Source organism: Liolophura sinensis, chromosome 12, assembly GCF_032854445.1.
Source record: "Liolophura sinensis isolate JHLJ2023 chromosome 12, CUHK_Ljap_v2, whole genome shotgun sequence".
In the NCBI taxonomy this organism is placed as follows: domain Eukaryota; kingdom Metazoa; phylum Mollusca; class Polyplacophora; order Chitonida; family Chitonidae; genus Liolophura; species Liolophura sinensis.
This window is the reverse complement of record NC_088306.1, coordinates 3390732-3418401: the sequence shown is the minus strand read 5'-3', so window position 1 is coordinate 3418401 and position 27670 is coordinate 3390732. Positions and strand designations below refer to the sequence as shown.

Here is a 27670-nt window from a genome sequence, read left to right as displayed (position 1 = left end):
AACTCCAGAGCTAGTACATATTCCTTACATTTTAGCTAAGCGAGTGCAATAAAGTTAAGTTCCTGGGGCAAACATCTAGCCTGGCAGTTGTAACTGCAACTTTCTAGGTTAAGAGGGAAATAGATATACATGTAGCATGTTTGGAGCAGATGTGACAGTACCCGGTATTGTTTCTCTATGTACACCAAGACAGACACATCACCTAGACAGAGTAGGTGTGTGACACAGGGGAGGTTTAGCCAACCCCACAACCACTTACTGGATTATCCTACTTCCCACAAAAATTGACACGACCCAAAATCTACACCATTTACGCAGTTATTACAAAAGCTTCTCTATGGCTGTTCTTTCCGGGTCAGGCATTTTTTTTTTTCAAAGACCTACATGGTTTTAACAGTTCCTGGGACTTACAAGTAGCGACTGAGACTTTAGACACCACCTTCACTTTCAAGTCTTTATGCACATATGATTTCATAGTGCATGTCTTGGCTCATTTCAAGAGCATATGGCTCATTTTAAGACTACAGAGGTCATTTTTACCTTATAAGATCAAATTCTATTTCTTGTGAAACCCTGAAGCCTGTTGATCGAGGCATCGCCTTGACTGGAAGACAACAAACTACACAATTTCTTTAATTTAACTGAATTACTTGAATAGCGTTCTATGTTGTAGTCATGAATTTTTCACTAATACCCATTATATGACTGTAGCCAGCATTTACAGTGGAAGACTTTTTTTTGTTCAAGACAATCACTGCCAATGTGTAAGTGCAAAATTCTGCAGTGTGGTGTTCATTTTTTATCTGAGGTTTTTTTTTTTTTATGTTGTACTGAAAAATATTTTACTTATACAATGACAACCATCACTATGGTGAAAGGAAACCGGGCAGAACCCCTTGGGGAAACCATGACTATCTGCGAGTTGCTGGTTTAAAATTTACGGTTTAAATTTAATGGACGAAAATGAACAAAAGAACTGCTTAGTAAGTTGTTAGCATCTATGTGCGCACATTACGGTGCACTGCATCAGGTCATTGCAAAATGGAGGTTTCAGTTCAAGAGAGTGAACATGACCCACTAAATGTTAGATCCTCCTTCTATACTACATGTAGTCTCATTATAAATTCAAGTCTAACAGCGAATCACATGCGAGCACAATGAACCAGAAAGGAAACCACAAAATCTTGAGCTTCCAGACTGAGAGTCCCGAACTGTTAAATATACCCTGTCTTTGCACTCATAATTTACACGCAGAGAATAGCTAAGCTGGTGTGTTGGTTCACTACAGAGAATAATCCCAGCACTTTGGACCTATGGACGATTTTACAGCTCCTCTTTTACCTAACAACGTGCCCGATACTAGGTCACTGGGTGCGGAGGGGCTTTATCTGTGGGTCGCTTTAACTCTTGAGTTCAGCCACAATGTCAGATGTTGGGTTTTTCTTTACAAGAAAACAAGAAATAAAGGAACCATGTAAAGACTGGAAAGTTTTAAAAATCAGGTCCAGGTCAATAAATTCCACGATATGCAAAAATCTCTTGTTGCCACATGAAGTTTCCACTCAGATATACTGCAAGCTTGGAAATACAGTAGAAGGACAAAGACAGGGTCCTGTACCCAATGGTATTTTGACTAGGGCAATCGGTTTGGTGCAGGACAAAACTACCATGTCAATAATATTTTAACTAAGAATGTTAACAGCTGGGAAATTTGCTGTTATGACCTTCACTAACCTAAAATTGTTTGCAGGCTTTTAATGTTATCAATAAATAATTTTAACCAATTTGAGCAAATCTGACATTATGTTAAAACTTGTGATGATACAGCTTCAGCCTGACAAAGTTTTCTTCATAAACTAGCATAAATCAGCTCAGGGCAGGTGGAGAAATGATCCTCAAAGATACATCCATTACTTCAAAAGAGCCATCAACATTGTACACATTTTCTTCAAATAACTCCCTGTACATGTAGCTCTTACTTCAGAGGCTTTCACACTCCATGCATTAAGGATAAAGATAAAGGCTTGAGGTCAGGGGAGGGTGGAGGTGAGGGAAGGGGAGGTCATTCATGAGGCTATTTCAGGTGATCAAGATTTCCCATTTAAGGTCAGAGGTCGGAATAATTCCAGGTCAAATGTGCAAATACTCTGATATAGATCTATCAATGGCTGCTTTCTGCCACATGTCCCAATGACCGAGTTTCTCCCCTGATTTATTGGGAGATAAAGCACTTGACTTTAGACTCAAGCGCCTTTGGTGAGACGCATTATATGTGGTAGTATTACTCCCTTAAATAATGATAAGGCTTAGGTGAGAAAAGAACAATACAGGATGGATTTATGCATAACCGCTGATAAGCCACTTGACTGTCACCTTCACAACACGCATGTTTTGTGGAACAATCACTTACTCTGTACCCTCTGGCACTGGCCAAACTACACGCAATAGACAAGGCAAATTTACGGTCAACATTTCATACACTGTAGTAATTTTTCAAAGCCCAAAGTACCTTCTAAACATAGATTCTACCTATCCTATAATCCCATGCATATTAAGGCTGAAGGTCAGCTCACACAGTATGTGTACCTTTCCATTCAAAAATATACAGAGTGCGACAAGTGAATGATAAATCAGAGTTTCTGGAGATAAAACTCTGGACTTCACACATGGAGGAGTAGAGTCCCACATTTGAGATTTGCGTATGTATACCATGTGACTTGGGGTATGGCTCCAGATACCCCCGCCCCCACCTCCAACCCCACACCACCCCCACACCACCAAAGCTTCCCACAATCCATACACAAGTACAGCCTTTTGTCAGCGTTTCCACATTCCCATTACATTTCATTCAGGCTTTAAGCCTCCTACACTCATACATATAATGCGCATGTATAATAGGTGCAGTCCAGGTGTGAATGTAATCTTTCACACCTATGCACCTATTCACAAGTCATACATTGACACAATTTGCGACAGGATCGTATTATTTAGGTAAAATTTTACTTACTCTTCTTAATATCAAAGCCTCTGGAACAAATATTACTCTACATGTAGCTGTATGTTAAGAAAGTCTCTAATTTGATTGATTGATTGGTGTTTTACGCTGTACTCAAGAATATTTCACTTATACAACGGCGCCCAGCATTATGGTGGGTGGAAACCGGGCAGAACCCACGACCATCCGCAGGTTGCTGACAGACCTTCCCACGTATGGCCAAAAGTCTCTAATTACTCAGGCATGTACTTTCATGAAATATTTCTTTCTTTCATTGATTTGATGAAAATGCAGGAGCAAACATGACTACACTGTACATGTATGTATATATATACATATATATATATATATATATATATACATGTATATATAAACCCAAAGATGCCCGTCCACATGTATTCATGATCATCCAAGAACAGGGTTGTGGGAACTGACTTTGGAGATTTACTGGTGTCTTGAAACAAAAGCACACAGTTATCTCCCATTTGTGACAGGTACACATTGCTGCAAAATCACAAAGCTTTCTTACAACGCCAACAAATATGTCATTTACATTATCTCAAAAATTCACTATAAAACTTTAACAACAGATGAATGTAGACCTATACCCTTATCCAAACAAATTGAACAGTGCCCACAAATTTCAAACACTATTTACATTGTATGTATAAATATAGGTGTACATCACTAAACTTTTAATATTATCTTGGTGAAATTAAAACCAAGTCTTCAAATATAATTTAAGACATATATTTGGATACTCTGCCTCACTTGAAGGGTTAAATAACAAAAAGGCATCTTCAGCCCACATTTCCAAGATACATTATTTATTTATTTGATTGGTGTTTTACGCCGTATTCAAGAATATTTCACTTATTTGATGGCGGCCAGCATTATGGTGGGTGGAAACCGTGCACAGCCCAGGGGAAACCCACAACCATCCGCAGGTTGCTGGAAGACCTTCCCACGTACGGCCGCAGAGGAAGCCAGCATGAGCTGGTCTTGAACACACAGCGACCGCATTGGTGAGAGGCTTCTGGGTCACTACGCTGCGCTAGCGCGCTAACTGACTGAGCCACGGAGGCCCCATTACGTGTAATAACATATACTAGTAACAGTACAAACACATTTTTCAACCTTCACATTAGGGGATAAAAATGGCTTCGAAGTAGAGTTTTCTTAAGGCCCCAGCCGTCAGTCTGGAAATTAAGCAGCTTGCAGCAGATCGACCGGGTCTGGCCAAATGGGGGCACTGGTGGGCAGTATCTTTGTACATGACACCTTGCTGACACTGCAGCTACACTCTTCACCTGACTCAGGGCACTTTCAGCCAGTTCACCGAGTTCTGAGCAAAATCAACGATGACGTAATTTCTTAAAACAATCCAGCCGTTGACAGAAAGTATGCATAATATAGAGGGGTAATTAACAGGTAAAAAAATAACCCCAAAATGAAATGTTTTAACAAAAATAAGGGCATAATTCTTTCTCATTTAGCACAGAACCATAATCTTTGTTTTACAGTTCCTTTTTATGTATCCTTTGATTACACAATTTAACAGATAATAAAAATACCAAGTGAACTACTAAGTTTACTTTTGAATATTTCTTCGCACTGCTTCCCATGGGCTCCAGAAATTTATGGTTAAAAATAACACATGTACCCCTTAAGTCCAAGTATTGTAAGTAATGTATTTCACGTAAAGTTTGGTACAGAAAAATGTACTTCCAGAATGACTTGACATGATACTCTTGATGCTAATACTGAAGTTTTTCTGACAAGAATACTAATGCTAAAACTAAAGATTTCTGATAAGAAATTAATCAAACTTTACCATAAATTCTCAAGCCACCTTACAAGATGGATGTATGACTTAGAATCAAGCAAAATGTGCCATTTAATAAATTGCTAAACTTTAGGTGAAGAACATGTATCTAAAGCCTTCAAGAAAAAAAACTCATACCAATTTGGGACAAGTCCAAAATAAATCCTAATAAAGAGATACTGCTGGCAACCATTTTATACACATAATGATAATATTCTCTTCTGCCACTTGATGGATACCTTTCAGACAATTTTATGCCATGGGCTGACGAGGCTGTGTAATGTGCAAATTAACATGTATTACAGTTTATAATTGCTCTTTTGACTGATGCTGAAGTGTAATTACACAAGATCATCTTCTATTTTTAAATTAGCCTTAAAAATACATGCATACGTCAGCTAAGTATTCCTCCCATCACATTCCCTTACCAGAAACCAAATAAGAAATTAAATTACATGTAGCTTCTACCAGTCACATGTATGTGTGTGATATTTTTTTCTTCTTTTCGGCTGGCAAAAATATAGTGCCTAAGAGAGCTTTTCTGACATGTCAATTTTAAGCGGACTTTATTTTGAGACTGTTGAAGGCGTGACAACAAGGCCACCTAACTACAGCTCTACAACATGTACGTCAGATCCTCCCACATGGTACCATGACAACTGCAACACCTACCCATGAAATAACAAGGGGACTAAGGGGAGATAACTCTGCACCGAGGACAAAAGTGGAAATAGACAACCTGTACATTAATACTACCTTGGTTCAAATGCGAAATGTAAATCTTTCACACTTTGTTTCCCCGAGATATGTGACGAGGAAGAAAATCAATGTCAGGGTCACAAAGTCTGAACAACGAAGCACTTGCACACATGTAGTTATACTGCAATAACAGTATAGATATGTAAAATGGGATCAATAATAAACTGTCCTTCATAGATGGATGGATAACAGAGGGCTGATTTAAGGTTCCGTTGGATGTTCATGTCTAAATTAAAAAAGGGGAGAGAAAAAAAACAATGATTAACAAGGTCACTCCATAGGTTAACATCGCACAAGTAAAATAACTTCTTCTAAATATTTACTTCTTCATTTATTTATTTTAATTGATGTTTTATGCCATACCCAAGAATATTTCCCTTATATGATGGCTTAGAAGTTACGGTTCAGTTTTATGGGTAGGGACACCCTAGGATTTCTTACAATGCCGACAAATATGTCATTTACATGATCTCAAAAATTCATCATAAAACTTTAACAACAGATGAATGTAGACCTATACCCTTACCCAAACAAATTGAACAGCGCCCACAAATTTCAAATACTATATACATAGTATATGTAGATGTATGTGTACATCACTCAACTTTTAATACTAGCTTGGTTAAATTATTTAGTTTGGGCTCAGTTTTAGGGGTAAAGACGCCCTTCATAATTAAAAACTCAGCCAAAGCGACAACAGCTGGATTTGAACCTGTATAACCATATACAAGAGATCTCAAGTTTATGGAAACAAAATAATGCAGGTTAGACAAATGTTAATAAATACTAAATTTTTGTGACCCGCATAATCCTATTTGTGAGAAATTAGCATACAATTAAACATCAATCTCAAAAATCAAGTGATGAAAATCAATTACACACATGTACATTATCTTAAAAAAAGTCTAGCAAATGTATATATTTTTTTTATTCCATACAAAATAGTAGATGACTTTAACTCCTTATATGTGCGCTTGTCACACAAATTATCAATGCTGAACAAAGCAGATACGATGATTACCTCCCTTGATTACATGTACCAGAGAGAAAAAAAAAAAAACATTTCTAAAGCTTGTACAACAAGGGTGTATGCTACTGACATTTTAACGGACAGAAGAAATAAGGTCGTTGTCAATGACTTAACCTGACCCTCTTAGTTTCTGTGACCACATGTACAGGTGTGTTGGTTGACTGTGACTTACCCCCTCCCTCACAGCATGATGTGTTCAGGCATTCCTGAGGAGTCCTGTACTAACACCTTGGGGGTAGCAGGGAGGGATAAGATTGATCAGTAATACACCCTCATCTACTGTGACATAGTGATATAGTGATAGTGGGGTAGGGGGTCTGGTAGCTTGCCAATAAGGGGAGGGGTAACCACAGTAGAGGTGCTGCAATCTGGGGGAGGATTATCAGGTGTATTTCTCAAAGCCTTTTATTAAGCTTAACTCAGATATACATGTATGTTTATCTTTTTTTGGCATTTTTAGTGATTTACATATCACATTTTTAGCCATGGAATCACATTTAGTGAAGACTGTACAAGGTCAATTCCCTTGCAGAATCGTAATCAATACAAAACAAATCCAAAAATCAAAGCCAACAGGTAAAGTGTTATACATCTGTTTACATTTGTGTCCAGAGCACTCACATCTCCTCATTCCAGAAACTGACCCACCGCTATAAAAGCTGAGCTTTGTTTTTCTGACTGACAAATTTCCAAACAACTCAACACTGGGTGGTTCACAAATCTGGCCTGTGGTAAAGTCACTCTGGAATCTGAATCAGTTCTGTATCAAGGAAACAGGATATTTCTGATGTGGTCGACAGCGGAAGAGCCTGTCAGACAGAAAGAGTACAGCCGAACAATCAATGGATCAGCCGTGTCACAGTGACCCGGCCATATGAGCATGGAGAGAAGCCAAGAACATGCTACAGAATCGAGTCAGGAAGACTTTCATAGCACATACCCCATTGCGTCATATCTCCACCCCATATTACCAAAAACAGTCCATGTATCTTACACAACTACATGTACATGTATGCCAACTGCAGGGAATATTATAGCAGTGTTTCGAAGTTAATACCCGCTGTTGTTTGGTCACTGCCCAAAATGTGAACAATAAGCCGAGTTGGCATTTCAGGAGTCTCTAAAGTTCACGCAGATATGGATGAGACAGGGTAGGGGCTAACGCAAACTAATGCAGCTAAGAAGCAAGACTTTACAGTCTTTACTAGACTGAACACACATCTCGAATAGCCCAGTGTGTGGGCCCAAGGGTGCCGTAAAATCACGCCTTTCAGCCGCATTAGTTCGAGAGAGCACCCCACCCTGTCTTGTCTTAACCTGAAATGCTGCATCGGCTTATACATAGCATCATAAATTCATAACATCACCAAAACAGAAATTCAGATGAGGCTTAATTTCCCAGCTCTGAAATTATAATACTGTATTTCTTCATACTTTTCGCATGTTTGTAAGGTGTTTATTCAAGCATTTTCTGAAGGCATTATCCTGTGTTGACTGATAAAATTATACTTTTTGTGAGCCTTGGAAACTGGCCAATCCTACATGTACCCATGTAGTTTTGTTGGCAAAATCAAATTAAAAATGTAAATAAATTGCATTGAAAGTTGCTCTGTCATATGAGTAAAGGTTGAGGAATTAGCTTACTTATTAAATAACATGTATCTCAGTATTTTCATTATGTAACCTACGGCAGTAGGAATTGGTTCAGCATGGGAGATAACTCACTTTTCATTTCATTCAAAGGTGAAGAAGGTTATATATAAATAGAGAAATAACTACATAAAGATTTTTTAATTCTTTCAGTGATAACCACTTGTAATTGTAATGTCCATGTATGTAGGACATTGTTAGCATTTTTTTTATTCAAGGTCTACTTTAAAGTTCTTTTTATTCTTGCTTTAACATGTAAACGTAATCTGCATGCAATGAGTTTTTATCAGAAAAAGTCATATCTCCGTTCTTCTCAAAATCAGTTAACAAGTGAAAACGTGAGGTGAATATTTACAGAAATCTACAGATAATTACACAACACAACATGAAATGTGAATTTGTCTACAAAACAATTTAGCTCACTTTAGATTCCACATTGGTCGGTAAAAAATGTTTTAATTCAACTCAGCACTCAGCATTCCGAACACATTTTTGGAATTTGTAAATCTTTGACTTCTTTGAATGCCTTTGGCTGTGAAAGAACCAAGAACTGCTGACCTACATGTACGTATCCATCATGGTTTAAAAAACCCACTACTGTTACTGAATTCTTACGTGTTCTCAGTGTTCCTCCAAATTGATGACACACAAACATTTACACGAATGACAGAGATTTATCACACCCCTGATACAGTCCCACAACTTTAGGTAACAAACCAGAACTTTGAGAAATTTTTCTGAAAACAAATCTCTCATACCATGGTGTATAATGTATTAATACTAGCTATCGTTATGGAAAGTCAATTGACCACATTCTTTATCAGATCCACAGAAAATAACAAACATCAAAGACAGATGTTTACAACCGTGTGTATGAGAAATAAAATGCTTACGTTCTCACGGGTTCCCGTGGATAATACATGTACATTCGGCAAGCTGGGAGGGAAAGACGGCGCGACATCTTCTTGCTTCAGTGGTCAGGTAAAATAACGAGCTTTTGAACGACAGGCAGGTATACAATAAGCACAGGTGAAGGCACATGTACAGTATCAAAAGCAGAGCTCCTAAACTTTGACTTAGTGACAAACTGGAGCGGTCAACAGTGCTGAGTCCTGGTACAGTATGGTAACAAAAATGTCTCGGGCTCCACTGTCACCTGGGAACAAAAAAATTGTTTGTTCGTGTTCTCCTCTAGGTAGAATCCCTAATTTCAGCGCTAGAGAGACAGAGACGTGTTAGCTCACAGGTCACAGCTTGTTGTGCTAAACAGTTTCCCACCCAGACAGCCCTCATCATAATACATACACAATACACTTATTAACCCCCAAGGGGGAAAGCCTAAATTTTGTCCCAAAAAAAGAATAAATAAAAAATTGTTGTTGGGAAAGTGCAATACTGCATAAGCTGATTAACACCAGCCGATGTCTGCTCAAGCGATTATAACACCCTCAAGGTTTAAACTCTGATAGCTCCGTGTGTCATAACGAAGAGAAATATATATATACACACACACACACACACATACTGTATAAACATATAAGTAAAAAAGTTAATTCTTGAAATAAAAACTGACATACTTAAATGATGTACCTGGCTATTAAAATGGATTACACAAGTTGACGTGTACTGAGACATACACACACATGAACATCCTATTACAAACCTATCTGTACACAAACATGTAACCAAAAGAAGGAAGTCTGTAGTGCTGATGGCAATAGTATTTGAAACAGCAAAAATGTGCTAAGGCTTAATTTACTCAAGAATTATGGCTTTACTAATAGCTCATTAAAATGATACATTCATCAATAAACTGTTATTAGGGAAGGGGGTGGGGTGGTGTCGGTTCTTTTTTAACATCGTACCAATGAATGTTTCACTCCACGCTCACTGCTACTTTTATACGGTGATTATTCGCTGGAGTGCTAGTTATATTTGCAGAAGGCAAGTGGCTTCAACAAAATATTTTCAGCGTTTCATAATTGCAATAAAAAGTACAGTTGCCAAACGTCATACAATAATTACACAAAACTTTGACAAATATATCGAGAATTTCAAAACCATAAGAGAAAAAAAAAACACAATCATTACAACAAGAGGACAACCTTTTACTAAAAAACACTCACTTTTACGCAAATTTTAGACATTCATAGACATAAATGTCATATACGTAGCAAAAAGCAAATTAAACTAAGCACAGACATGAACGTGCACTTGTGAGAATTGTCATTTAAATTTAAAACTGAAGTCTACTTAAATCTAATATACTTCTGAGCGTAAGAGTACATGTAACAACTACAGTACTGAACATACACGAACACTTACGTACTACACAAAACATATACAAAATATATACATACAAACTACAGTACTGAACATACACGAACACTTATGTGCTACACAAAACATATACAAAATATATACATACAAACTACAGTACTGAACATACACGAACACTTATGTGCTACACAAAACATATACAAAATATATACATACAAACTACAGTACTGAACATACACGAACACTTATGTGCTACACAAAACATATACAAAATACATACATACAAATATGTGCAAATGACTTCCATTTTGTTTTTATTCTCTTCAATGCAAAAGTAGTTTTGTCCTCATGATGGCATGTAAGTAGTGTGCTTCGTGGACAAAGTGTACTATAGTGTACCCTTTATCCTTATCCTTTAATTCCTCCACCAGACAGTTGAAAGAAAACCGTTTACACATTCCAAGCATAGCTAAGTGTTTTCTCAGCAAAAGATTTCCTGGGGTAGCTGGTTTGGTAATGTTTTAGCTGAGTCAATGGTTTACTATGACTATTTCACCATCCCACTTCTGACACCAAAATCTGGATGGGGAGAGAGATAGAGCCAGAAAGGGAGGGGGACAGAAGAGTCATGTCAACTGTACAATATCAAATTCTACAATTCCTCAAATACCCCACCAGCCATACATCACACTGTTGTACATTAAAATCTGCTGGCCTGCAACAGTAAATGCCCTCAGTCATAAATACAGCAGGAGTCGGCAGTCGTTTAGCAGACACTTGCACCTCAGCACTCTAGACCTAATAAGTTGAGGCCTCCCAAAGGGGGCAGATTCCTGTGTACATACATGTGAATGAATGACTATGGTTTATCGCCACCTTGGCAACATTGCAGGCAGATCAAAGCCACGCATGCATGTTAGAATGCGGTAAATATACAGCTGATAGACAGGAATAACTACAGCCATTCTGACAAAAACATCACAACAGGTAAGTTTCTAAACCTGAGCGGCTCATAAAAACTTTTAACTTACATGTACAACAATATCATTTGCAAAAGATCCCAACTCAGAAACAGAGTTTGAATTTGAAGATGTGAGAGCGCCATTAATTTGAACAAGGCTATTATGGTACCAGAAAATTAGACAAAACATTACGTCAACAGTACGTATACTCGTACCACTGTATAAACATATTAATACTCATGCAGTTAGGGAATTTTGATTTACAACTTCACTGCACATTTCCGTAAGAACTTAAACACACACTCAGACTCCCAACATGATCCAAATGTACCTAATCACCCCATCCCCCAAAACCAACCCCCACCATAGGTCATTAATTTCAATAAAATGTTGGTAAAGTGATGATAGTCCCTGAAATGGACCTATCTCATCTGCTTTCATATATTTTACAGGACGGTTTTCCTGATGGAAGATTAATGTGGAAAGGTTGTTTAGGGTGGAAATAAACAAAGTCAAACTGATACAAATCTCATTAATTCTCCTTCCGTTGAGCTGAATGTCCTCATGCCATGCCTCATGGGTCCCGTTTTACAAACCAAACTCACATGTACATGCACACAGCTACCATGGCAACCATGGCTTAAAAGGTATTAAATCAACATGGTTAAGTATACGTAATACCAAAGTTTGTTGTTCTTGTTGTATCGTTTTGTTTTTTTTATTTCATTTTAAACAGGCCCCAGAAATAAATTCTACTAATTCTTAAAAAAATAGGAAGGGAAGTTTGGAATTTTGTCTTGTAATTCTGCACAAACAAGCCTTATGAACATGTATGTTCTTATTCTCAGCACAAAATGAATTTAGATGCATCAGAAATTTGCACTTTTAAACATAGACTGTCTATACTAGCAACACAGCTACGTGCATGAACCCAATATTGGAGCCCGTTCCAAAAAGCTTACAGTGGGCCTCTGCGGCAATGACCCAGGTGTTTCTCACCAATGCGGTCGCTGTGAGTTCAAGTCCAGGTCATGCTGGCTTCCTCTCCAGCCATATTGTGGGACGGTCTGCCAGCAACGTGCTGATGATGGTGGGTTTCCCCTCGGCTATGCCTGGTTTCCTCCTACTATAATGCTGGCTACCTTTGTAGAAGTGAAATATTGTTGCGTATGGCGTAAAGCCCAAATCCACTAAATAAATAAACAAACCATGCACAAGTTACGCATGCTTTGTAGAATGGGTCCCAGATGGTCAAAGTACGCAATCACTGTATATTAGCCACAAATTCCAGATAGATCTCCATGTACATGTACGTATGTATCAACTACATGTAATCAACCTTCAACCATTTCCTATGTTTCCAAGGTGTTTATTCAAGCATATTCTGAGAACATTATTCAGCGTAGACATATAAATTATACTTTTTGTGAAGTCCTGAATTGGTCGACCACCTTTATCTCTGAAAACAAATTAAATAGGTGCATCAATCTCACTGAAAGTTGCTCTTGCATATTCAAAAAGGTTGAACGATTAGGGTCGTAAAAGTCTAGGTACATGTAGTTAATCTTTTCCAATAAGCATGTAAACTGTGACATATGTCCATGTACGTGAAGGTAAAGTTGTATCTTGTTCTCCTAATACTTAACACCTGTCACACGTCCCTCGGGTAAGCCTTAATTGTGAGGTGACACGCTGGCGGGAGGGGCTGTACAGAGGGAGGAATGGACGTGTTTACAACATTCCATCAACATTACATTACATAGTCCAGTTATTGACGTTGGTACAAATCCATAAACAGTGTGTCAATACAACGATAACAAGATCAGTGCTAGGTATAGTTGTGACTGAACCACAATCCAGCGGACAGCATCTGTCTACATTAGACATGGAGTACCATGTGTCTGCACGAACCATGAAGGACTGATGGGAATTTATATTAACACATGTACAGTACGTGTGCCAAGTATCGTATCCATGTGTAGGTACACACATCAAAACATCGTTAGGGACACTGATGAATCTCTGTCACTACTCCAAAAGAAAAAAAACACCATAAATTTAATGCTATTCAAATGAGTAAGGTATCAAACATGTAATCACTTTCCTTCCCTTAAAACTTATTTATGAGATAAGCTCTCACTCTCAGAAATCTTCAAGTGCAAGTTCAACAGGCATGTTATTTACATTACAGATCTGTATATAGAAAGAAGCCATACATATACATTAGGGTTATAACTAAATCCATTTTAGTTGGAACCAGAAAACATTTGGACTCCCAAGCTCTTGGGCAAACTGATCAAAAACTGAATAAAAATATGATGGTACACCAATAAAAAGTTAAGTTTTCAGACAAATTTCTTTGTGAGACTTAAAAAGCTCTCACATGCATTTCCACACATGACTGTAAGATATGCATCAATTCAAGTAAAACAAAACACTCATGAATAATGCACACTTCTTTGCACATACACATGTAGATGGTCACACTTGTTTTCAAATATTTACCAGAGCACATATATTTAAGCAATCTATGCAGACATGCTCAGAGAGGGCTTTTAAAACATATTAATTTTTCAACAGCTTTGACACGATTTGCATTCAAATTATGCTTCTAACTATACCGTTAATATCTACAGCCGTGCTATTTTGAATGAATTTAAATGTATTTAAATCAGTGGCCTAGTTGAACGCTTGATGCAGCAAAACAGTAAGCAAATATACAGCTTGTCGCTATATTAATCTTTCTCTATTAAACCTTATCCAACACTGGACTTAAAGCTACATACATGTACATGTATATATACATGTAGTTCTACATAGCTTTTAGAAAGTTTACACCACTTACTTATACACCCCTATGAAGTCGTCTTGGACTGAACCAAATTCACTGCTTACTGCGGTACAAATGAGACAGCATTTCTCTTAATATGGGTGAGAAAGGGATGAGATTTTTTTCTTGTCTGTTGGGAGATGAGGGGGGGGGGGAGGGGCTGTAGGAGAAAGTGTAGACAGAGAATTAGTCAGGGTATATTGTAGATATCTGAATATACATGTGTGTACACTCATAGAGAGGGTAAAAAGTTGACCGACTGCCACTGAAGCTGGGCATACCACAGCAGTTCAACCCTCAGATCATATATTCTGCAAAGTTAGCAGAAAAAATACAGAATTATATCCCTGCCTTAAGTTAAATAACGGAACCCATGACCAAAGTCTGAAACCAACATGAAGACAGTTACATGTACAAGTATGGCATGCTAAAGCTTGCAGGTTTTACCCACGTAGGCTGCATCAACTGCTCCACGCAGAGGCAAAGAAAGCTCTAAATATACATACTACATGTATATGGGGAACAAACTTGGGATTCTTCACAGGTTGTTAACTGTACAGTTAGGTCATGAATGCATTCACGCTGCTCCATAGTTATACTTGGCTGCAACCATGCCCTGTTTAGTTACAATACGTGTATTTTTAAAACGTGTCTCTCCGAAGCACATGTACAACAGGGTTAAATACAGCTTCCTAATTTGTCTGCCATTTTGAGTTCCATAAATTGGGCTAAAATCCAGAAATTTACTCATACCCAATATTATAAAACTAAATACCAGGCCTAATAACAAGGGTATTGTTGTCCAGAGGAATACATGTAAGCAATATTAAATTACTTATTTTCAACATGAACTTAATCAAAATAAATATACAAAATAAATAAAATTTTAATTTCGTCTTAATTTGGGCTGTTATTGGCCTTTGGTTTAATTCAGTTTTTCATTAAGGGAATGAGAAAACTGCCTTCACATGATGTACGTCTGTGGATAAACATGTATGCAAGTCAAAGACGTGGACATAATTTAAATCCTACAAAAAACTGGTTCAAATCCCATAGAAGCGCCTATGTACAAGTATTAAAACTCTCTATATCAAAGAGGCACCCAGCTTGGGGAAACCCAAGACAACTGACATATAGGCTTGTATAGGTTTGATTGTAGGCAATCACAGGTAAAAGGTTTCCTCCATAGCAGGAAATGTACATGTAGCTTAGCTATTGGAATTGAAATGCCCATGGCTAATAACAGTTGTCCTGGTAAATCGGTCAAATCAGCAACATGTGCATGCATATCATGTCTTCCAGACAGCTGTCGACGAAACGTTTCGATCAGCTGATCTCCTGTCCTGGTGCCTGTTCAAACGACCCCGATGCTATTCTGACTGAGCAGAGATCTGCCCGAGAACAAATGCTCAAGGAAACGCTCACCTGGTGTAGGACATAAACAAGCTTGTCTCAGTTTCCCATACCCACATTTTATTAACAAACAAGAGATTTCCGGCAAACAATGACGACAATAACCATTCCCGACCCGTGACATCTATAGCATGGCTGGTTAATTTACCAACTCCCCCCCCCCCCCCCCACTAAAGAAAAAATCTCTCTGCTTTTGCGCTTTTCGCACTTCTTCCATCCTGACATATACTTGTAGGTGTATGAATGTAGCTGGATGAAATGCTTAGGTTGGCGAGTTTCCACAAAGGGCCATAACCTGAGCACAGACAACCACTACAGGCACTACACCTACCTGTAGTTTATGTTCAAAATAACATAGCAGCCAGAGCATATGTATCTGCAAGCTATAATGTGTATTTCAGATCTAACCGTTACCCATAGACATGCTCTGATTTCATGCCAAGAAAACTTTGCCAACGAGAAGCAGAGATGTTTCTTCCAGTGAATGTACAAAGGCAGGGTGGACTGACAATGGCGGGGAAAAAGTCTTACATGGAAAGAATTTATCTATTTATTTATCTGTATTAGACTGTTGCTGAAAGTTATTCTCAAGAATTTTTGCATTGATATGATGTCAGTCAGTTTTATGAGTGAAGGGATCCAGAGGGCGCAGGGTAAACCACATACCTCAGGCAAGTTACTAACAAGCTTTCCAACGTGTAAGGCAGAGACATGCAGAAGATAAGTGGTTTCACAAGCATCGTCGTCCCTTTATTGTGAACGAGCCCCAGATGTAGTGAGTGCAGAGAAATACACAAATACATAAACTAAGATCAGTTTTTTAACCTCCACCTCATGTGTCTCCGTGACTGATACGCATGAGCCTTTAAGCACAAGATATCAACCTGCTTAAAATTATCAAACTAAATACATGTGCACATCTCTCTTCAAAAGAAACCCCTCCTAGTGTCACAAAAAAGGTTCATAACCATTATACATGTAGAGATGGGTGGGAGGGGCTAAGGAGCAAAGGTCACCTCCCTGTTGTATTCATTTAGTGCATCGCAAACACGTTATCTGTAAGTGCTCAATTTCGTCTGAGGTGACTGTGTGAACCTTGCCTATAAAAGAGTTCCTATAAAGTTACAGTAACACTGTCTTTATCTCCCTACATTTTATCTGACATGTGAAACTATTCCAGGTTCAGGCACTGTACATGTGTACACGCATACTGTAGCTCTCTGCCTGATTCTGTATAAAGCACAAAGACACACAGGTAGCTGGGGGGGGAATTACTTTCAGTATCATTAGTTTACACTCAAAATCATTGATACCCTAATTCTTCAACCGTTTCAACATCTCTGCAACCAACATGTCAAAATATTATGATAACTATGAAATAATTGTGGGGTGTAGAGAAATAATTTGCACAATTTCATGAAGCTTAAATCTTTAATGACACAAAAATAAAACATTTTTACCATCATTTTCCTAACAATTGTATGCATAAATTCCATTGAAAAAAAAAAGGCATTAGGGGTTGGAAAGGTTGGAGATTTACAGTAATCGAAACACACTTATACATGGATATATATAAAAGCTTCCTCTATTTAATTATTTATTTATTTAATTATTTATTTATTTGATTGGTGTTTTATGCCGTACTCAAGAATCTATCACTTATTCAACGGTGGCCAGCATTATGGTGGGTGGAAACTGGGCTCAGGGAAACCCACGACCATCCGCAGATTGCTGGCAGACATTCCCACGTACAAGCTTCCTGTATTTGTCAGTGTAATTCATGTTCCTCCTGGTTAGATGGTAAACATCTGTAGCTTACAAGTGTACTTCTCATAGAGACAGGGTAAACATGTGTAGCTTACAAGTGAGACAGGGGGTAAACGTGTAGCTTACAAGTGCACTTCCCCTAGAGGCAGAGGGTAAACATGTGTAGCTTACAAGTGTACTTCTCACAGAGACAGAGGGTAAACATGCGTAGTTTACAAGTGTACTTCTCATAGAGAGGGTATACATATGTAGCTTAAAAGTGTACTTCTCACACAGACAGGGTATACATATGTAGCTTACAATTGTACTTCTCATAGAGACAGAGGGAATACATAGGTAGCTTCCAAGTGTACTTCTCATAGAGACAGACCGTATACATACTGTATGTAGCTTACAACTGTACTTCTCATAGAGACAGAGGGAATACATAGGTAACTTCCAAGTGTACTTCTCATGGAGACAGAGGGTATACATAGGTAGCTTACAAGTGTACTTCTCACAGAGACAGACCATATACATATGTAGCTTACAAGTGTACTTCTCACAGAGAGGGTATACATCTGTAGATTACAAGTGTACTTCTCACAGAGACAGACCGTATACATAGGTAGCTTACAAGTGTACTTCTCACAAAGACAGACCGAATACATATGTAGCTTACAATTGTACTTCTCATAGACTGGGTACACATGCGTAGCTTACAAGTGTACTTCTCACAGAGAGGGTAAACACATGTACCTTACAAGTGTACTGCTCATAGAGACAGAGGGTATACATAGGTAACTTCCAAGTGTACTTCTCATAGAGACAGAGGGTATACATAGGTAGCTTACAAGTGTACTTCTCACAGAGACAGAGGGTATACATAGGTAGCTTACAAGTGTACTTCTCACAGAGAGGGTATACATCTGTAGATTACAAGTGTACTTCTCACAGAGACAGACTGTATACATAGGTAGCTTACAAGTGTACTTCTCACAGAGACAGACCATATACATATGTAGCTTACAAGTGTACTTCTCACAGAGAGGGTATACATCTGTAGATTACAAGTGTACTTCTCACAGAGACAGACCGTATACATAGGTAGCTTACAAGTGTACTTCTCACAAAGACAGACCGAATACATATGTAGCTTACAAGTGTACTTCTCATAGAGAGGGTACACATGCATAGCTTATAAGTGTACTTCTCATAGAAAGGGTAAACACGTGTACCTTACAAGTGTACTGCTCATAGAGACAGAGGGTATACATATGTACATGTATACATCTATACATGTACGTGTTTATGGCCATGCAAACAGTTTTCCAAACTGTGTACTTTTTATTACCCTACACTGCATTATTTGATCCCCTGATACAAACTGCCGGTCACAAACTGCCGGTCTCAAATGCGAAAATGCATGTACACTGTACATGTAACCTTTCAGTATGAATAGCAAGCAGTTTTAAACCATAAAAGTTTGACTGTTTTCCCAGTGAGCTTCTACATGTTCAAACTTAATTAAAACACTCAAATCTTTCTGTTTCATACAACGTCAACCAAAGGATCAAAAATGCTGAATCAGCAAAGCACTCAAGACCCACTGAGGGCATTTGTTTCAAACTACAGAGTACCAGCATACATGTACATCTTCAGAGTCTGCTGATAGCCTGACACAGAACATTATGTATCACAGTAAAACTGACACAACTGGTTACTCACAAAGTGGCATAAAGTATGGATGAACTCTTGTTGCGAACACAATGAATTAACACATATGACTAATCATAAAAAGTATCATAAAAACTGCCGCAATTCTTGTTTTCAATTAAGACTGAGAGACACATACATGTAAAGCTTATTCCCTTTCCAACTCTCATTCAGGCTGAAATAAATATTAATACTAATTTTCATGTAACTAGATATTTACAAACGACAAACAGCCCAAAATATTTCAGCCAGACATTAAAATGAAATTGATTTTATGGTCTTTCTAATTTCTTAAATGAGACATAAAACAGAAGGCTTACATTTTACATTTTCGCTTACAGTTTTCAGATCAACATGTAAACTGTGCTGTCAATCAAACTGAATGTATGTGTGTGAATGTGAAGACCATCAACACACATGCACCACTGATGGTTAAGTAACCCCATGATATATAATGCATATTTCATGACAATAAAATGACAAAAGGAAAAGCCAGATCTGAAAGCATATATACTATAGACGTAGTTGTTTATACAAGTCTGGATTTCGATATATATGTGTATATATATATATGTGTGTGTGTATATATATATATATATATATATATATATATATATACTACATGTACAATATGTGTATTATGTATATTTTATGAGAACAAATACCAGAAGTGCACATGTATACATACTGCAGATTATACATGTACATGTACTGTGTTTCACCAAAAGCCTAGGATTTCAACGCTTCATTCTGACGGATTCATCCAGCTCATAGAGCAACTTTTTGTCGAGTCTGATTAATTTCTTTTCAGAATAACTTTACTGTTGGCATAAATTATTTTTCATTATTTAAAAAATAATAAAAAAGTATTATTTTAAGACCTATACTGTGTGTGTGTTTGTAAATGTGCATTTTCACTTACCACTTTAGGTTAAATACAGTATGGTCTGGTACAGGCAAAAATAGTCTGAATTTGGGAAAAATCATGAACTGTAACCAAACATTTCAGTTTATATGGAAAGACACATGCTACTATGCAAACTTCCAGATCTGATTCAAAAATGTGCTTACACATCATTTTTTGTCCCGCAGCACATGTGCTCACAAATTCCTCTGGAATGAACAAAGTTGTACTCACAAGATGTTAAAGACGTACGTGTACATGTGTAATGACTCAGATTTGTTCAATTAAAGATTATGAAGTATATAAAGCCACAATAGCATTCCAGAAGCATGCTAATTTGCAGGCCAGTTTTTACAGCAGACAGATTAACAAGGTTACTTGTACATGTACATGTGTATGGTAATAGTTCTCTGAACTTTCATTTTCATACATGTACATGCATATTCATAAGGAAACCTACTAAAACCAACTGGCTTGAGCAAGATAACATTTGTACACTTGACAAATTTTTTTCTCAATATCTGCTATCATCATGTAAACAGTACAATTATGAAGTGTTTTCACACAAATCACCCCGATTGATTTATCACAACAGTGTGCCCTCTGCCAATACTGCCTGGGTATTCTGAAATGCTATTGTGTATGCCTTACAAAAATTGATAATGTGAGTCGGTAATGTGCATGTATAATGCACAAGTACAGGTACAGTACATGAATGAAAGTCTTAAATCTGCCACTCACCAACCAACAGACGCAAACAGCTTTACCCTTTGACTGACTGACTGATTTAACATTGGGTTGATGATTTAGAATTTAAGCATATTAACATGTGTTTTGCAGGCCTTTGTTAGTCTGTTCTTAAACAGCTATAATCACTGCATGTATGTCGATACCATCATGATCCCCCTGCAGAAGACAGAGTGTACTTTGCATACCTAAATTCACACTCCCAGACTATTATTTCAGATACAAGTGTGTTATTGGCACACTTACATTTTGTTTCTGGAGTGCAAAAATGTTTCTGAACTAAAACAGCATGCCAAAGGAGGGGTACAAATGAATGGTGATCTGATGGGTCAAAATGTAAATGTCCGTCACTGCTAGCTAAATGTTCATCAACACACACACTATAGCAGCCACCATGGCGGAGGAGGATGTTTTTTACTTGACATGACCAGCCTAAGGATTGAACATCAACCTCCACATATCATTGTGTTCTACTCTGACTGAAGAGTAAATACAGAACCAAAATTTATTGGGAATGTTCAAACAGACAGCGATCTAGGGTCAGGATAATATTTGTCTCACCCCGAGTACCAGTACATGTATACATTATATATGGCCTATGAGTGGTACGTGTCTGGCGAATGACAGAATTCAACAAAGCAGTAGATAATTTTGCAAATAGGCTTAAATTTGTAACAGTGTTCGCAAATCTATGCTCTGCATCATATATATATAAGAAGCAAAAGTAGAAGCACGTACACTGTACATGCATACAAAATCAGCACTGACTGACTGACAATAACAACAAACTATAATACATGTATATCAGGCTATTGTTTCGGTCACACTGAAACGCACAGCAACGCACATGCAGCGTGCAGCACCCTCAACCTGGATTCATACAATAGGCTGCACTGTGTCACATAGCTGCCAATCAGCACGGATTCTGTTCTCCTTTCATGGGTAATGGTTACATAATTTTGGTACACATGTACTTGTACGTCAGACACAGACCAGAGGAACTAGACTAGCGATTGAATGCACTTATAAACATTATCTGTCAATAACCAGTTCAAGAAGTTATAGAGAGAACTCAAAAATGTTCAGAAAAGTGAAGGGCTAATAACAATAACAACTATTACAATTCCACATCAGATCTTGTGATACTTGCAAAATTCTTGCACAACAACATACATCACCAATGTAGCCCTGAAAAAAATGACAGTCTGTGGCTTAGACCTTTGAAAGTAAACCTGAAGAGAGCAACCGGCGAAATTATACAAACTACACATATAAAATGTTTACAAGCAGCAAAAAATTTGACTCGTTTCGGATTTAAATGCACATGCAATCTGGCTGTTGTCTGTGACTATCTAGGCTACCATAATTCCTCAACCTTTTCGCATTTAAAAGAGTAACTTTCACTGCAATTTATGCAAATTTTGAATTTGATTTTGGAGACAAAACTAGTTTTGGTTGGATTGGCCCATTTCAGGGCTTCACATAAAGTATAATTTAATCAGTCCACACAGAGAAATCCCTCAGAATATGCTTATACATTCATCTTGTAAACATGCGAAAAGTTTGAAGAATTACAGCATATAGATGCATTCATTTCAACTTAATAGGCTTCAAATTAAGCCTCTTTTTTTTAAAGGAGTGCTGTCATATATGTTTCAAGTGTATAAATGAATGGCCCTGGAATGACAGCCCTACTTCCTGAAATTGTCAGATTGCATAAAAGGACAGTAATAAAATCAAACTGTTGACTTACCTTAGGACTTCTTCCTTCCCCTCTTTGGTAGGGCTGGAAAGGCCGCCCACGGCAGCAGCCAATGGGGTTAAGAGAGGGGTTGACATCTCCACACGCTCGTTCATATCCCCTGATGGACCCTCAGAACCTACATTTTCATCGCCGGCTAAATTATCCAGCCGTAGGAACTCTCTCTTGCTAGCGTCGATGTGATTCGTATGCCCGACACTATTGCCCTTTGGTAAACCCTCCGCACCAGCCACAGAACTTGTACCGCCGTGGTGCGGTAATTTCTCCACTGGCATGGCGGAGGCATCAGATGCCGGAACAGATTGCAAGTTACTAGGTGCGCTTATCTTGCGCATGTTAATATTGGCTATATTGTTCAAGTTTGCAGATTCGTGACTATGTGAACTTTGGTGGAGGTGTGGCATGGGCGTCGACGGGTGGCCGACCTGGTGCATGTGGACAGCGGCGCCCCCGGCTTGACTGTTCTTTAAGTGGTCTGGAAGAGTTGGGGGTAGGTGAGAGGCAGGCAATCCACCAGTATTCACTTCTCGTGGAATTCCCTGCGACGTGTGAAGCACTGAGGGTTGCATAGGGTTGTGAGGGGTCTGACTGTGGGGCCCCTGAGGTGCAGGGGAAGGGGTCTGTGGTAAGGACCCCGCCGGTGAGGTCTGTGAGTGAGACATTACAGGGTTTGGAATCGAAGTCTGTGGTAAGTTATGAGCGATTTGGGGCTGTTGGGATTGATGTTGTTGCAATCCTCCGCCTGTCATATTGGGGATGCCCTGGGGTGCACCGCCTGTGGCACCTTGATTGACTTGAGAGGGCACTTGCTGGGATGTCATAGTTTGGTGGGGGTGGGGCGCCTGTGACTGATGTGGAATGGGCTGTGACGTACCCACCTGTCCTGGCCCAGGTAACTGCGGTGCGGGCGTGTCACCGCGCACACTGTGTACACTGCCTTGTTTTTGAGCCACATTTGGTTGCTGATTTGACTGAGCAGGGTTTATGGGTTGGAAATCGTTCGTGCTTTGTTTCGTACTGGCATGAGCAGCATTAGAAACACCACCTGGAAGCACCTGATCATTCGGTAAATGCCCAATCTGACCAGACGATGTTGAAACAGCAGTGGCATTTCCTTGCGAATGTGGCAGCCCCCCTGTGAGCGGGTTTTTAGACGGGTCGTCAGCCCCATGCACATAATGTATTGAACTACCTGCACTAGAATTACCAGAATGACTTTCATCTTGATGATTCTGGCGTATTTCAGTTTTTTCCGTAACAGCTTGAGATTGGTCTAAAAAATCGTGACATAACCAGCGACCTCGTCTGAATGGCTCATGTGTCTCAATCTTGACCACCTTGAAGCGTGACTGTATATCTGACGCCTTGTCTTTAGGCCCCAGCACTGTGTCATCTGGCGTCAGATTGTGAGTAGTATCCTCTGACGAAGTTGGATCCAACTCTATGTCTGTGTTCCTTGAACTGTCAAGAATTTCAGAACTCACTTCTTCCGTGTGACTTTCATCCAAGTCATCCAAACTGTCTCCATCCGCATCATATGTCAAATCGGAACTGGCCCCTCTCGGAGTATTCTTCGTGATGCTTGTGATCTTGAAAGTGCTCTTTTTCTTGGGCAGACTGTCGAGTCCAGGTCTCTGAACGCCTGATGCGAGCCTCAGATCGCCTTCCTCTCGACTGAAACTATCTTTACGAGACACAGTTCCATGCTGATTTTCCGATGTGACGGCCATCTTGTCTGGCATGAGATTCTCAGCCATTTTGAATGAAAACACCACCACCGACTAAAAGTCTAGGTTCGTGTATGAAAAATGTCACCTCCGGGGAATAGGACGGCTATTAAGTGGATAAGCCATCCTATACGGAGCCGACGGGGATCCACTGGAAGCGATCAAATCCTCTAGAAAAGTTTAAGACACAAAACAAGCTCACCAGTGAAACACTCCTCCTTCGCTCTCTATGAAAATGGCGGACATTAAGACTGGGGATTTCTGGGATACCGTGACGTCACGTAGCTTTCCCTGGATCCTCAACCCTAACCCGAAGTGACCTAAATTTATGACATTTCAGACCAAGTCATGTGGGCTAACTGTCAAACGCCAAATGGGACATTGTTAACAACGCTGCCCATGTTGATCTGTAATGCTTTTATCTCGTGCTATATCCAGCTATTGCAATATGGAACCTACAGCAACGCAGCAGTTTACGTTCACTGAATTTTAACGATCCTGAAAGTTAAAAGCACAAATTAAAAAAAAAAAAAAAACCATTTTGGTGGTCTAATTTCTAGTCACTGTAACAATAAAAGTATTTTCATATTATCATATAAAAAGTTAAGAATATTTTTTGCTAATGAAAGAAAGGTTTTATAATACAAACGAAAAATTTAACCACGTCACAAAATGTTCAAATAGTTAAGCTTCGTGCTATAACATTTTTATAAAATATCCATGGAACAGTTTTATTTTTGTGTCTTATATATACCGTACGTCTGTACAATGTTTTGCACGCAAGACATGTCACATATATTTGGATCGCAAGACTATTTAAAATACGTGTTTATAAATTTTTCTGCCTAATTTTTTTTTAGTATGCCACATATATTCAAATCAGATTAATTGATGCCGTGTTGCATTTACGTGTATTTGGTGATTGATTTCTTTATTTGTCAAATGGTAGCCACACCCGCACCCCCGCCCCCAAGTGATGGCTGGGCGATTACTTGAATGAAGGATTTTTTTTTAATCATTTCGACAGACTCGTCACAGGCCTATCTTGCAGTGCTATACGTTAAATACCTGCGAAATATGCAGACTAAATGTTATGTTTAACTCTATAAATTTATTACATAATTAAATTTATATATATATATAAAAAAACATTTGAAAGAAAAATATTGTTCTGAAGAAAAAAAAATGACCATGCATACAACGCTTTACTTTTATTTCATACCTAGCTGTGTTCTAACTTCATGACAAAGTCGGGTTGGGTCGTTCATGAACAATTAAGGCAAAGGCATGGACACGACCAGGGTGAAGGCTACCTCCTATCAACATGCATATCGGGTAAAGAAAATAGGTTTTAAATCAGAGAACCCTAGCATTTCGACACAGACGCCCCGTTGTTATACATAAAGTACTATTAAACTTTAAATTAACACTGAAAGAAATAATTTCATAGAATTTTTAATTTCTATCTTAAATCATTGATGAAATACTACACGTGTTGAACACGTCCAATCCCCAACAACGCATGCTCCAAAACTCAAATGTTTATTTATTAATTTATTTGATTGTTGTTTTATGCCATGCATAGTCTAGAATATTTAACTTTTACGATGTTGATCATCTTATCGATGGGTGGAGGAAACAGGAGTGCCAGCATTAAACCTGTGGTATTTGGCAAATTAATTTTACACGTGTGACGTACACTTGCACCATGTTGGCGGAAGACAAGTGATCTTCGATGTACGACAGACTACGCAAATTTACGGCCACGTAGGTGAGTATGGACGGCCAATCACAACTGTCTGCACCCACTTGACAGGAAATGTGTGACTACAGATGTCTGTATAATACAAAGGATTTATTTATTTATTTGATTGGTGTTTTACGCCGTACTCAAAAATATTTAACTTATACGACGGCAGCCAGCATTATGGCGAGAGGAAACCGGACAGAGCCTTTGGGAAGCCCACAACCATCCGCACGTTTTTGGAAGACCTTCCCACTTATGGACTAAAATAAAGGAAACAAGTTTCATGTCGCTTGATATAAATAGACGGGGAAAGGAAATCTTGTAAATAAAAGCAATTTAATTATCCCTATAGATGCGTGCATATAAGCCCCTCTATCTGTCATTCCCCCAAAACCCTTGTAATATAATCTGCAGTGGTGTTCTGCTATTGTAGCAGATTGTTCTGTTCTGTATACCACACATATTTGTTTAAATTCAACATAAAGACTAACTATAAGTTAGTCTATAAGACTAACGGGATTTTATGTTGAATATAACAGAATATTATGTTATAAAAACAGAATACATTTTAGCATCACTCAGACAACAGACTTTCTCTTAAATTCATTTTTTTGTTATTGTGCCAGTATATGTATATTTCCTTTGTTGTTGGTTGTGTTAGACTTTTGTTGTGTAATTTTGACGACATTTATTCTGAACTGTAAAAGGATCAATGTAACAAACATATATAGTTTATACCAATTTATGTTTTAATGTTTTAATTAAGTTTTAATGACCATTAGTTCTAGCAATACATAGTATTGATAGTATAGTAGTATAATCTGTGCACTGTCTGATACAATTTATTCACGACCAAACTGCATGACCCCCTTGTACTTACCACCTGTGTTTCTGGCTTAATATATTTATGTATTTTTTAATTATTTTGTTGGTGGAATTTAACTCCAGACTGAAGAATGTATCACATATGACGCCGGCAAGGTTTACACGAGGGAAGAATACGGGAGCACCTGGAGTGATAAAGTTGGATTGATCTCCAGTGACGTTTTTGGTCTGACGCTCTGAAGCGGCACGGAATAATTTTATACACGCCACTACAGGGAACAGTAACAGCTGGGATGCTATTTGCAGGTAAATTTATATCAAATAATAATAAAAAAGAAATATAAATTCCCACGGATATTCAGGGATGATGATTGGTGGCGTGGTTGATTAATTGATTGTTGTGTAACATCATAGACCTCCAGAATATATTCACTTATACGATGCATGGCAACCAGTTTTTTTGTGGTGGCAGAAACTGTAGTTGTTATAGAATAGGTACGAGTTCAATCCCGACCCTGGACAGTGAATTTGTACAGTCCCACGCTCTCACTTTTCGTGATACCTCGATGAGAATAAATCACGGGCGACGCTCTTATGGCATCTGAGTATATCGAAGTCTAAGGTTTGTTGAAAACCACTTATCCCCAACTATGATGTGAACTTCTGTACGTCATACGTGGGAAAGTTCAAATCTTCAGGAATAGACCCTATACAACAGAAAGAAAGAAACATTCAGGCTTTATAGGCTTTAT

General features: G+C 38.4%; 1 protein-coding gene across 2 annotated transcripts in view; it reads right to left on the bottom strand.

Moving 5' to 3' along the window:
• The window catches only part of LOC135479195 (TSC22 domain family protein 1-like), a 92969-nt gene extending 68385 nt beyond the window's left edge, over nt 1-24584 (bottom strand). For both annotated transcript variants that reach the window (XM_064758980.1, XM_064758981.1), the window contains exon 1: nt 22611-24584. In XM_064758980.1, coding sequence (XP_064615050.1) covers nt 22611-24376 — 1766 coding nt within the window. In that variant the 5' untranslated portion in view covers nt 24377-24584. The remainder of the gene's footprint in view (nt 1-22610) is intronic.
• Nucleotides 24585-27670: the final 3086 nt, after the last annotated feature.